The sequence below is a fragment of the Solea solea genome, chromosome 6 (assembly GCF_958295425.1).
Source record: "Solea solea chromosome 6, fSolSol10.1, whole genome shotgun sequence".
Classification (NCBI taxonomy): domain Eukaryota; kingdom Metazoa; phylum Chordata; class Actinopteri; order Pleuronectiformes; family Soleidae; genus Solea; species Solea solea.
Window position 1 is genome coordinate 29576133 of NC_081139.1, and position 15000 is coordinate 29591132.

A 15000-nucleotide genomic window follows, 5' to 3' on the forward strand; every position below is an offset into this window, starting at 1 on the left:
CAGACCATACATGACAATGAAGTAAGACAAGCTTTATATACATTTTGACTGATTATTGAATTATAAAAACCAGAACCACTGAAGCGACTGAAGGGACTGAAGGCTACCAGACATCTACATGTTGTTTAATATGCTTATCACTGAAAATGACTTGAGATTAGAGTTCAAATCTGATGTAATTATTCAATTATTCTTGGACAGAAACCATGTGACAGGGTTTGTTTGCTGTGTCCTTCAGCTGAAAACAGGTTATGTCAAGCAAAACTATCAGACCTGTGTGTGTGTGTGTGTGTTAAACTGTCACTTGACAGGCTTCAATTCTCTCATGGATCGATAAAAACAAGTGAAAGCACTGTGGCTGCAGCGCCAACTTTGACTTTGTTTGGAGAAGAAATGCATGAGATGTGTCTGTTTGGTGTGTTCATCACATATCTGTTATATTAGGAATACAAAAACTAAACCTGTTAATGAATCTGCAGAGTGATGAAGTTACAGTTCTGCTTTGAATATATAAAACAATTGTCTTCAGTGCTGAAGTTTCAGCCGTTGACAGTGACACTGACACTGACAGTGACAGTGACAGTGACACTGACAGTGACAGTGACACTGACAGTGACAGTGACAGTGACACTGACACTGACACTGACAGTGACAGTGACAGTGACACTGACAGTGAAAAAAACATCTTCCTCTGATACTCAAAGTTACCTTTCTGCCCGCCTCGTTGTTGTGCAGGTTCATGAGTGCGCGGCTGGAGGACTGACCTTTACTCCTCTCCCTCACGTCCACAAAGGACTGAGAAAAGGCCACACCGTATGCAATGTTGTCACTGCAGCCCGACCACTGGAACCCTGGAGAAGAACGTTGCATAAACATTATCACCAAAGGTGAGGGAAATTCTGCTACAACATTGCACACACTGCACCTTTAATGCATGACCAACTCATAGAAAATGGCATCGTTTCAGCCGTTAAAATAAGTTTTTTAATTGTCACATATTATATATTAAAGTTATAATAGTTACTGGGTGTGTTACCCTGTGTGTGTGTGTGTGTGTCTGTCTGTGCCTGTGTGTGTGTGTGAGAGAGAGACCTACCCTCTGGACTGACTCCATGTACATTGTGGTCACAGCCACATTTTTCCAGCTCTCCGCTGCTGCAGGCCCTTGTGACCGCAAACGCCACACTGGCGGCTGAGATGGCATACACAAAGGCTGCCTCACGGGTGCCTAGCAGAGACACACACACACACACACACACACACACACACAGTCATATTGTTTCATTATAGAACTGAAAAGAGCTGTGTGTGTGTGTATAGATGAACAGAGCATTTAAGTCTTCAAGTCTAAGGGAAGGTGCCCAGACATTAGAACGTGGTTGTACGAGGCACTGACACACACACAGTCAGCACTGACTGAAAACCAGAGTTCACCCACATAACAAAAATCTCTGTGAGACTCAAGTCAAAGATTGTAGAGTTGCTGTCAGATGTAAATCTACATGACAACACTAAAGTCATAAAAGGACACATTTTAACTGACAACATCAACAATTCCTGCATGTTTACGACGTGAGATTGTTGATTTTTTTCATGGGCTTTTGGTGTGTAAGAGTGAGCAATTTACACAATGACACAAAACCTCAACAAACAAGGTTTAGCAATGAGTTGAAAATCCCTGTAGGCATGTTTTCTGTGAGAGTCTCAGCGCCTCATACACCACACTTCAAAAGACACAGTCAACTATCACTTTAACATGATTGACTTTGGATGAGAGTTGAAATAGAGCAGTATCAACCTACACTGTAAAAAAATACGCCAACAAGATGTTTTTCCTCAAATAACATTTGAATTCAATTATCAATGGTTGTCAGGAGAGGACACAGAGCAGGAGGAGGACACTTCTGTGTGTTTATGTTACATCACTGAGGGAGATCATCGCAGTGAGTGGACACAGGGGAGACACAGGGGTGATACGCAGGTGAGACACAGGTGAGACACAGGTGAGACAGGTGAGACAGAGGTAAGACAGAGGTGAGACACATGTGAGACACAGGTGAGACAGAGGTGAGACACAGGTGAGACAGAGGTGAGACACAGGTAAGACAGAGGTGAGACAGGTGAGACAGAGGTAAGACAAAGGTGAGACACATGTGAGACACAGGTGAGACAGAGGTGAGACACAGGTGAGACAGAGGTGAGACACAGGTAAGACAGGGGTGAGACAGGTGAGACAGAGGTAAGACAAAGGTGAGACACATGTGAGACAGAGGTGAGACACAGGTAAGACAGAGGTGAGACACCGGTAAGACACAGGTAAGACACAGGTAAGACAGCGGTGAGACACAGGTAAGACACAGGTAAGACAGCGGTGAGACACAGGTAAGACACAGGTAAGACAGAGGTGAGACACAGGTGAGACAGAGGTAAGACAGAGGTGAGACACAGGTAAGACACAGGTAAGACAGCGGTGAGACACAGGTGAGACACAGGTGAGACAGAGGTAAGACAGAGGTGAGACACATGTGAGACACAGGTGAGACAGAGGTGAGACACAGGTGAGACAGAGGTGAGACACAGGTAAGACAGGGGTGAGACAGGTGAGACAGAGGTAAGACAAAGGTGAGACACATGTGAGACAGAGGTGAGACACAGGTAAGACAGAGGTGAGACACCGGTAAGACACAGGTAAGACAGCGGTGAGACACAGGTAAGACACAGGTAAGACAGCGGTGAGACACAGGTAAGACACAGGTAAGACAGAGGTGAGACACAGGTGAGACAGAGGTAAGACAGAGGTGAGACACAGGTAAGACACAGGTAAGACAGCGGTGAGACACAGGTGAGACACAGGTGAGACAGAGGTAAGACAGAGGTGAGACACAGGTAAGACACAGGTAAGACAGCGGTGAGACACAGGTGAGACACAGGTAAGACAGAGGTGAGACACAGGTGAGACAGGTGAGACAGAGGTAAGACAGAGGTGAGACACAGGTAAGACACAGGTAAGACAGCGGTGAGACACAGGTGAGACACAGGTGAGACAGAGGTAAGACAGAGGTAAGACAGCGGTGAGACACAGGTGAGACACAGGTAAGACAGAGGTGAGACACAGGTGAGACACAGGTGAGACACAGGTAAGACACTTGTAAGACAGCAGTGAGACACAGGTGAGACACAGGTAAGACAGAGGTGAGACACAGGTAAGACACAGTTAAGACAGCGGTGAGACACAGGTGAGACACAGGTAAGACAGCGGTGAGACACAGGTGAGACACAGGTGAGACACAGTTAAGACAGCGGTGAGACACAGGTGAGACAGAGGTGAGACACAGGTAAGACACAGGTAAGACACATGTGAGACAGAGGTGAGACAGAGGTGAGACACAGGTAAGACACAGGTGAGACACAGGTGAGACACAGGTGAGACACAGTTAAGACAGCGGTGAGACACAGGTGAGACAGAGGTGAGACACAGGTAAGACAGCGGTGAGACACAGGTGAGACACAGGTGAGACACAGGTGAGACACAGGTGAGACACAGGTAAGACACTTGTAAGACAGCAGTGAGACACAGGTGAGACACAGGTAAGACAGAGGTGAGACACAGGTAAGACACAGTTAAGACAGCGGTGAGACACAGGTGAGACACAGGTAAGACAGCGGTGAGACACAGGTGAGACACAGGTGAGACACAGTTAAGACAGCGGTGAGACACAGGTGAGACAGAGGTGAGACACAGGTAAGACACAGGTAAGACACATGTGAGACAGAGGTGAGACCGAGGTGAGACACAGGTAAGACACAGGTGAGACACAGGTGAGACACAGGTGAGACACAGTTAAGACAGCGGTGAGACACAGGTGAGACAGAGGTGAGACACAGGTAAGACAGCGGTGAGACACAGGTGAGACACAGGTGAGACACAGGTGAGACACAGGTGAGACACAGGTAAGACAGAGGTGAGACACAGGTGAGACAGAGGTGAGACACAGGTAAGACAGCGGTGAGACACAGGTGAGACACAGGTAAGACACTTGTAAGACAGCAGTGAGACACAGGTAAGACAGAGGTGAGACACAGGTAAGACACAGTTAAGACAGCGGTGAGACACAGGTGAGACACAGGTAAGACAGCGGTGAGACACAGGTGAGACACAGGTGAGACACAGTTAAGACAGCGGTGAGACACAGGTGAGACAGAGGTGAGACACAGGTAAGACACAGGTAAGACACATGTGAGACAGAGGTGAGACAGAGGTGAGACACAGGTAAGACACAGGTGAGACACAGGTGAGACACAGGTGAGACACAGTTAAGACAGCGGTGAGACACAGGTGAGACAGAGGTGAGACACAGGTAAGACAGCGGTGAGACACAGGTGAGACACAGGTGAGACACAGGTGAGACACAGGTGAGACACAGGTAAGACACTTGTAAGACAGCAGTGAGACACAGGTGAGACACAGGTAAGACAGAGGTGAGACACAGGTAAGACACAGTTAAGACAGCGGTGAGACACAGGTGAGACACAGGTAAGACAGCGGTGAGACACAGGTGAGACACAGGTGAGACACAGTTAAGACAGCGGTGAGACACAGGTGAGACAGAGGTGAGACACAGGTAAGACACAGGTAAGACACATGTGAGACAGAGGTGAGACAGAGGTGAGACACAGGTAAGACACAGGTGAGACACAGGTGAGACACAGGTGAGACACAGTTAAGACAGCGGTGAGACACAGGTGAGACAGAGGTGAGACACAGGTAAGACAGCGGTGAGACACAGGTGAGACACAGGTGAGACACAGGTGAGACACAGGTGAGACACAGGTGAGACACAGGTAAGACACTTGTAAGACAGCAGTGAGACACAGGTGAGACACAGGTAAGACAGAGGTGAGACACAGGTAAGACACAGTTAAGACAGCGGTGAGACACAGGTGAGACACAGGTAAGACAGCGGTGAGACACAGGTGAGACACAGGTGAGACACAGTTAAGACAGCGGTGAGACACAGGTGAGACAGAGGTGAGACACAGGTAAGACACAGGTAAGACACATGTGAGACAGAGGTGAGACAGAGGTGAGACACAGGTAAGACACAGGTGAGACACAGGTGAGACACAGGTGAGACACAGTTAAGACAGCGGTGAGACACAGGTGAGACAGAGGTGAGACACAGGTAAGACAGCGGTGAGACACAGGTGAGACACAGGTGAGACACAGGTGAGACACAGGTGAGACACAGGTAAGACAGAGGTGAGACACAGGTGAGACAGAGGTGAGACACAGGTAAGACAGCGGTGAGACACAGGTGAGACACAGGTAAGACACTTGTAAGACAGCAGTGAGACACAGGTAAGACAGAGGTGAGACACAGGTAAGACACAGTTAAGACAGCGGTGAGACACAGGTGAGACACAGGTAAGACAGCGGTGAGACACAGGTGAGACACAGGTGAGACACAGTTAAGACAGCGGTGAGACACAGGTGAGACAGAGGTGAGACACAGGTAAGACACAGGTAAGACACATGTGAGACAGAGGTGAGACAGAGGTGAGACACAGGTAAGACACAGGTGAGACACAGGTGAGACACAGGTGAGACACAGTTAAGACAGCGGTGAGACACAGGTGAGACAGAGGTGAGACACAGGTAAGACAGCGGTGAGACACAGGTGAGACACAGGTGAGACACAGGTGAGACACAGGTAAGACACTTGTAAGACAGCAGTGAGACACAGGTGAGACACAGGTAAGACAGAGGTGAGACACAGGTAAGACACAGTTAAGACAGCGGTGAGACACAGGTGAGACACAGGTAAGACAGCGGTGAGACACAGGTGAGACACAGGTGAGACACAGTTAAGACAGCGGTGAGACACAGGTGAGACAGAGGTGAGACACAGGTAAGACACAGGTAAGACACATGTGAGACAGAGGTGAGACAGAGGTGAGACACAGGTAAGACACAGGTGAGACACAGGTGAGACACAGGTGAGACACAGTTAAGACAGCGGTGAGACACAGGTGAGACAGAGGTGAGACACAGGTAAGACAGCGGTGAGACACAGGTGAGACACAGGTGAGACACAGGTGAGACACAGTTAAGACAGCGGTGAGACACAGGTGAGACAGAGGTGAGACACAGGTAAGACAGCGGTGAGACACAGGTGAGACACAGGTGAGACACAGGTAAGACAGAGGTGAGACACAGGTAAGACACAGTTAAGACAGCGGTGAGACACAGGTGAGACACAGGTAAGACAGCGGTGAGACACAGGTGAGACACAGGTGAGACACAGTTAAGACAGCGGTGAGACACAGGTGAGACACAGGTGAGACACTTGTAAGACAGTGGTGAGACACAGGTGAGACACAGGTGAGACACTTGTAAGACAGCAGTGAGACGCAGGTGAGACACAGGTGAGACACAGGTGAGACACAGGTAAGACAGAGGTGAGACACAGGTAAGACAGTGGTGAGACACAGGTGAGACACAGGTGAGACACTTGTAAGACAGCAGTGAGACACAGGTGAGACACAGGTGAGACACTTGTAAGACAGCAGTGAGACGCAGGTGAGACACAGGTGAGACACAGGTGAGACACAGGTAAGACAGAGGTGAGACACAGGTAAGACAGTGGTGAGACACAGGTGAGACACAGGTGAGACACTTGTAAGACAGCAGTGAGACACAGGTGAGACACAGGTGAGACAGCGGTGAGACACAGGTGAGACAGAGGTGAGACACAGGTGAGACAGAGGTGAGACACAGGTGAGACACAGGTGAGGCCGCGCCTATAACATCCAAACCTCTTCTCATATATTCAGCACAACAACACTCCCTCTCGTGTGATATTGCTTCATAATAATCATTGATTTCATCCGTCATTACTGTGGAGTGTAATCATCTCACCTTGTGTGACCACTTTGCCAAACACAGGCATCGTCTCCAGAGTGGAGCAGTTCCATCGTCGGTTGCGAAACTGAAACTGACACTCGTCTATAGCCAGCTGAGCCCCACGACGCACGGCGTCCATCACCTCCACGCTGCGCTTACAGATCTGAACCTGCATCATACAGACGTTCACACGTTGTTATTGATACTAACTGACAATAACTGACAGTGGTGTGTACAGTATGAAAAAAGGTGCCGACCTGTCTCTGGATGAGACCTCGCAGCCTCTCACACGTCTCCTCGTCCCGGATGCTTCCCACTGACGACAGCTTGGCCAAGTACCTGACAGGACACACACACACACACACACAGTAGTGATGATGAGGTTGAAGGAAAAAGAAAATCACGTTTGAGAAGAAACAGAAAGTGAAGCCTGAGGAAAAAATGATTTTATCCTGTTAAATGTTGTTTTTCGTTTTGTTTTGATTAGATTGAGTTTCAATATGAAACATCCATGCAATGACCTTTGACCTCCCTCAAACTTTGTGTGATTTTTTAATAATTTCTTTCTAATTTTCTTAGTTTCTTACATATAATTATGTGTAAATGGTCAAATGTGCGTAAAAAGAGGCTGAAGGACAGACAGTGAATCAGTTGAAGACTTGTTCCCATGACGTTGTGAGAATGTTTTGGGTAAATGTCTGGTGATGAGGACACTGAGAGGAGGGAGAGTGTCTTATCGCACACGCAGCACCTTCAGGTCAGACAGATATGATAATCTGAGAAGATGGCATTGGTCTGGCTGCGCTGACCCTCACACGTCCACCTCACTTCACTCTCATATCTCCTGAGCACAGCTGCACCTCACAGAAATAGTTCTTTGTTATAAGCTGGCAGTGATGATTGTGACTGTGCACTGTCTGCACCGCATTGTGTGTGTGTGTCTGCACCACAGTGTGTGTGTGTCTGCACCGCAGTGTGTGTGTCTGCACCGCAGTGTGTGTGTCTGCACCGCAGTGTGTGTGTCTGCACCACAGTGTGTGTGTGTCTGCTGCACCGCAGTGTGTGTGTCTGCACCGCAGTGTGTGTGTCTGCACCACAGTGTGTGTGTGTCTGCACCGCAGTGTGTGTGTCTGTACCGCAGTGTGTGTCTGCACCGCACTGTGTGTGTGTCTGCACCGCAGTGTGTGTGTCTGTACCGCAGTGTGTGTGTGTCTGCACCACAGTGTGTCTGCACCGCAGTGTGTGTGTCTGCACCGCAGTGTGTCTGCACAACAGTGTGTCTGCACAACAGTGTGTCTGCACCACAGTGTGTCTGCACCACAGTGTGTCTGCACCACAGTGTGTCTGCACAACAGTGTGTCTGCACCACAGTGTGTGTGTCTGCACCGCAGTGTGTGTGTGTCTGCACCACAGTGTGTCTGCACCGCAGTGTGTGTGTGTGTCTGCACCACAGTGTGTGTGTGTCTGCACCGCAGTGTGTGTGTCTGCACCACAGTGTGTGTGTGTCTGCACCGCAGTGTGTGTGTCTGTACCGCAGTGTGTGTCTGCACCGCACTGTGTGTGTGTCTGCACCGCAGTGTGTGTGTCTGTACCGCAGTGTGTGTGTGTCTGCACCACAGTGTGTCTGCACCGCAGTGTGTGTGTCTGCACCGCAGTGTGTCTGCACAACAGTGTGTCTGCACCACAGTGTGTCTGCACCACAGTGTGTCTGCACAACAGTGTGTCTGCACAACAGTGTGTCTGCACCGCAGTGTGTGTGTCTGCACCGCAGTGTGTGTGTGTCTGCACCACAGTGTGTCTGCACCGCAGTGTGTGTGTGTGTCTGCACCACAGTGTGTGTGTGTCTGCACCACAGTGTGTCTGCACCGCAGTGTGTGTGTGTCTGCACCACAGTGTGTGTGTGTCTGCACCACAGTGTGTCTGCACCGCAGTGTGTGTGTGTCTGCACCACAGTGTGTCTGCACCGCAGTGTGTGTGTGTGTCTGCACCGCAGTGTGTGTGTCTGTACCGCAGTGTGTGTCTGCACCGCACTGTGTGTGTCTGTACCGCAGTGTGTGTGTCTGCACCGCAGTGTGTGTGTCTGCACCGCAGTGTGTCGCAGTGTGTGTGTCTGCACCGCAGTGTGTGTGTCTGCACCGCAGTGTGTGTGTCTGCACCACAGTGTGTGTGTCTGCACCGCAGTGTGTGTGTCTGCACCGCAGTGTGTCGCAGTGTGTGTGTCTGCACTGCAGTGTGTGTGTGTCTGCACCGCAGTGTGTGTGTCTGCACCGCAGTGTGTGTGTCTGCTGCGCAGTGTGTCGCAGTGTGTCCAACATCTTTTTTTTCTTTGTCATTTTGAAAACATTTCAGGAAATGACTCAAAACGACACTGAACTGTAGTACATGTATCAGACCTGAGTGTGGCGCTGTAACACTGCTACAGAAACACACCACACACACAGAGGAGACGTCGAGCATGTTCGTACGGCACGGACATCGTGTACTATTTATTTATTTATTTATTTATTTATTTAAATAAAGCTTTATTCGTATACAATGTATACAATCACAGAAACAGACGAAGGAAAGACAATAAAAGTTATCATAAAGTAAACAGAGCAAACACAGGAAGAGGAGGTGGCATTATCACACTGTGTATATACATCACTTTAAAAGAATCTTAACATTCTAAATAAACTACATTCAATAATAAAACCAGTCACATGACAGCTGCACAACAAGGTCGTTTAAAGGACATGAAATGTGATAACACAACAATTTCATGATGACTTCTGAATATTAATAAAGGCAAATTCCAGCAGAAGTCGCTTTCAGGCTATTATCCCGTACGAGTGAGTGTTTTCTTTTCTCAGGCTTGTGTTGTGAGTCTCAGGTTATGAGTTGTCTGAGACCACACATACCTCAGTGAAGCCCTGTCTGCTGGTCTCAATCAAACCCAGATCCAGACTCTGGACGACTCTGCTGTCAGATTATTGACGACGACAACAAGTCCCGCCTCTTCAGTTCCGCTCAGCTGGAAGCTCAGACGCTCTCTGTGTGTGCTCACAGGGACTAAGGCCCTAGACAGTCGGCATTAGCACACTACTGTTGTCATTACTGTATAATTAGTATATCGTCCTGGAGAGGTCAAACAGCTCCTCCTCTCCATTCAGCCTTTCATCTCCTCCTCTCAGCTGTCCAGATAATCTGTCTCCGTGTCCTCTCTGCCTCTTTGATGGCCGCTCTCCTCTCTTCCCACCCAGACAGTGTCAGTCTTCAGCACTCATCGCCGTGATAACCACATCTCAGCCACATCCGCTCACTTCCAGCCTCAGGAGTGACCTCACTGTCTCATAATCACCAGCGTCCGACGCTGCACTGATCGGTATTTTTAGTGCGTTATTAACGGCATTAACGCAAACCTATTTTAATGGTGTCAATTTTTCAACGCTCTTTTTGGCCGTGCAAACTTTTTTTCAAAAGTTTTTTCACACGCTGTTGCAACAACTAGTAACGTAAGAAAAACTACAACAGGAGACCACCGAAGACCGCTAGCTCCTTTAGCTCGGATTAGCTCGTTACGGCAACAACACATTAAACCGCGGGACTTTATTCGCTGATACACAGCCTCTCTTATTATTGTGCAGCTCTCACAATAAGAGGAATAAGTCACAACATGCAGGTGACAGAGATATTCTCAAGTCTCACATAAATAAAAAAAACATTAGCACAAAGCAAGCAGATCCACTTTTCTATTTCTATAAAAGCATTCAAATGAGAAAAAATAATGAAATCAAGGGACATTTAGAATAGATACAAATGTGCGATTAATGCGATTAATCGTGATGATGATCAATATTGACATTATGTTCTATGGATTAAGATCTGAACACGTTCACTGATGTTACAAATAAAGAGGACATGACACATGACAATAAAGAATCTGAATCCTTTCATTTTCCCATAGACTTTCACTCAAACAGCCCCCCCTGGTGGTTCACTGATACTTCTACGTCACTTTCATATATGCGGTCTGTATATGAGACACAAGGATAGATTCTGGTGTTTCTCCTGCAGCTTCACGTCTTTTGTTAACTCAGTGCAAGGATGCTTATGCCATGAAAAGGAAATATAGCCACATGTATTTCAGAGACAGTTTGAACGCTAAAGAAAAAAAAAAAAACATCAATGACAATGCACGAGAAATGAAACAAATGGGGTTCAAAGTGGGGTTCAAACGCTCTTTGAGGTTATTCTAACTCTGCTCTGCCAGCCTCTGATTTGCTCCACTGCAGTTGTGAGGCTTTTATCAAAGCCATGTGCAGCGTTTGATCCCCTTGTAGTTAAGCGTAGCCCTGGGCAGAGCGCTGCGTTCAGGCCAAGGCGTCCAGCTGGAAGGACCATCATACACAACGCGCACACACACACACACACACACACACACACACACACGCACACACACACAGGCTCACACAGCTCTCTTGGTGAGGACATTACACTGACTTCCAATCATTTGGACAGACTAACCAAAGCCTTATCCCTAACTTTCACCATAACCAGTCTTAACCTTAACCTAACCAGGGAAGAGGGAAGACACACACACACACACACACACACACACACTGACCTGACATTTACCCATTTAATAAACACTGGATAAGTTGTTATTCAGGTGATTTTCTGGATACGTGTGTGTGTGTGTATGTGTGTGTGTATGTGTTTATACATGCGTGGGAACAGTTCAGCTTAGGCCTTGAGCGTGTGTGTGTGTGTGTGTGTGAGTTTTCAGGCCTGTCTCACTTTATCAGTCCATTCTTCTGTGAACGCCGTTCACTTCCCAGAGACGAGGTTCCAAAACTCTTAAACACAGAGACACACACACACAAGACTGCACAGCTTCTCTGTGTTCGGACGATGTGGGAGCCAATGAGAGCTGAGCTCCCATAAAAAGGGGGTCGGTCTCCCATGAAGGTAGTCAGACTGTACATCTGTGGGGGCCGTTAAAGTAGGGCGTGGGTTTGAGTATGGACGGTGGGAGACAGGACAGGTGAGGTGTACGGTCAAACCTAAAGCACACCTTCCCTTTCTCTCTGGCCTGCAAAGTAAAAGAACTGTTACTTTAAGATAATAATTACTCAAGTAGAAGTACAAATACTCATGAAAAAAAGTATGCAGTGAAAAGACGACTGAGTACGGAGTTTCTCTAGATTTATCTTTGAAATATTCATAGCAACACAAATGGTACAAAATAGACACAACATAATATAAAACAGCAATGTTCACGTGATGATATGTTAAATAATAATGTTTTAAATAAAACAATAAATACGCTCTTTATAATAAATAAAACTTTAACTAAAACAATAATACATTCATTGTTTGGGAAATTAAATACATCACCCTTTAACTAAAAGTACTCGGGGTCGGACACATTAAACAACGAGCCGCTGGTGTGTTTTAAGTCCACTTGGAGCCGAAATCTGAGGCTAACAGCTGGTACTGCTGCACGGAGTCACATGACAACACTTGTCATGTGACTCAACTGACTGCAAGATTTCATCAGCCACAGCCAACAGGGAGAGATATAGATCGCATATGTAATAAAAAAATAAAGTAACGAGCGTCACTTAGCCAAATGGAACGGCGTAAAAGTACCGTTCTTTCTTCAAACATATACTCAAATAAAAGTAAACGTATGTTGCAATAAAACTACTCCTGAAATTACTTCACTACTTCACGTATCACGTGAATGACAGTGACAATGACTGCACTTTGTTTGGCAATCTACTCTGTTAGAACATGTATATGTATGTGTATATGTACATGTATATGTACATGTATATGTATGTGTATATGTGTATGTATATGTGTATATGTATATGTATATGTTTATATGTATGTGTATGTGTATATGTATGTGTATATATGTATATGTATGTGTATATGTATATGTATGTGTATATGTGTATGTATGTATGTGTATATGTATGTGTATATGTGTATGTGTATATGTACATGTATATGTATGTGTATATATGTGTATGTATGTGTATATGTATATGTGTATGTATGTGTATATGTATGTGTATATATTTATGTGTATATGTATGTATATGTACTGTATATGTATTTGTATATGTACATGTATGTGTATGTGTATATGTACATGTACATGTACATGTTTATGTATTTATATATGTATATGTGTATGTTTATGTATATGTACTGTATATGTACATGTATGTGTATATGTATATGTACTGTATATGTACATGTTTATGTATTTGTATATGTATTTATATATGTATATGTGTATGTTTATGTATATGTGTATGTACATGTATATGTGTAGGTGTATGTAAATGTATATGTGTATGTATATGTGTATGTACATGTATATGTATATGTGTATGTATATGTAAATGTACATGTACATGTATATGTATATGTATATGTACATGTACATGTACATGTGTATGTACATGTATATGTGTATGTACATGTATATGTATATGTCTATGTATATGTAAATGTACATGTACATGTATATGTATATGTATATGTACATGTACATGTACATGTACATGTGTATGTACATGTATATGTATATGTCTATGTAGTGCTTCATTTGTTATCATATGCTTTGCAGAGCTGCTGTTATAATGAGGTTTACCTTTGAAAATGTGCTGCAAACAGGGAACAGAAAAGTGAGAGTGCCTTTACTTGAGGGTGAGGTGCAGGACGCGTTGTGTTTGTGACACAGATAAACACGTTGACCTGCTGTTCAGGTCAGGTCACAAACAAACAACTGCAAAAACCTGCAGATCAGTCACTTCATCAGGAAGTGAGATGAAGCTCATGATCCCATGCTGAGAGAGAGATTACATACTGTGGCTTTAGTGCTGTCTCGACACCACTTCAGTGATACAGACACTGATGTCTCAACCATTGCTTCAGTTGTTTTTATGTGTTTTACACTACCAGGCTATTAATAACTTTTCACAAACAAGATGTCACTTGCCTTTAGTTTTTAGTTACACACACACACACACAGAGACCATCAGCCCTCGTCTCATCTTCATTCCTCTGCCTCTTGTCTCTCTGGCCTGTGGTGGTTGCGAGCTTAAATCCCAGGGGCCTTTAAGCCCAGTGGAGCCAGTCGTGTTGTGAAGGCTGCCATGTGTAATACAACACACACACACACACACACACACACACACACACTAGTGTCCAGGTGGAATGCTCCATACCTCCCACAGACTCATGGGAGGCTGAAGCTGAAAAGAAGAGATAATTCCACACAGAGGAGCCTCTTATGATGCAGATGAGAAAATAGAGAGTGTTTTTCTCTTTGGTTTTCAATAACACATCCAGTACTGATTACTGCATACATGTATTTAGTTGTTTTGAAATGATAGTCATGTCAAGTCATGTCAAAGAAAAGTCATATTCTGAAAACTGAAAACCTTACACAGTGTTAAAGGTATTTTTACTGCACTGCTTAAAATCCTCTGTGTGTATATATACACACACACACACACATGTATACATATATATGTAATATAATATGTAATATATATGTTATATGTAACACAAGATCCCCTCGGGGATCAATAAAGTATTCTGATTCTGATATGTATATATATGTATATATGTATCATTTACATATATACATATATGTACATACATATATATAATTTCTCAAACAAATATATTAAAATATAGTAAATGTATAGTAAATCATTTACAGATTTTATACCATTAATACAATAGTAAAGCATGAATCCATGAGTAAAGTCGGTTCAGCCATGGTGAAACACTGAATATACCATTTAAAAACAATAACAAGAGAAATACTATATTCCACTAGATATACAGTATTAGTATTCACACAAACTCTCTGTGCCACCATCACATTTTTATGTGTATTTACATGAAAACATCCCCATGTTTGCGTTTCCAGCAGTGGACACACAGTGGAGGTACACACTGACAGGTAAATATAGCGTGGATTGTGGACAGTCCAGTCTTTAACCTGACGCACTGGAAACATTTGTCTTAACTTTTAGAGCAACGACACCATGAGGAGGATTAAAGTAAAATAACGTTGACTTACT

At 45.2% G+C, this 15000-nt stretch overlaps 1 protein-coding gene across 1 annotated transcript in view; it reads right to left on the minus strand.

The window, feature by feature from the left end:
* wnt4 (wingless-type MMTV integration site family, member 4) overlaps nucleotides 1-15000 on the minus strand; it is a 31264-nt gene that overhangs the window by 966 nt on the left and 15298 nt on the right. The window contains exons 2-5 of the mRNA XM_058631154.1: nucleotides 7162-7243; nucleotides 6920-7073; nucleotides 1097-1228; nucleotides 709-851 (exon numbers count right to left, since the gene is read on the minus strand). Of these exons, the coding sequence (XP_058487137.1) occupies nucleotides 709-851; nucleotides 1097-1228; nucleotides 6920-7073; nucleotides 7162-7243 (511 nt within the window). The remainder of the gene's footprint in view (nucleotides 1-708; nucleotides 852-1096; nucleotides 1229-6919; nucleotides 7074-7161; nucleotides 7244-15000) is intronic.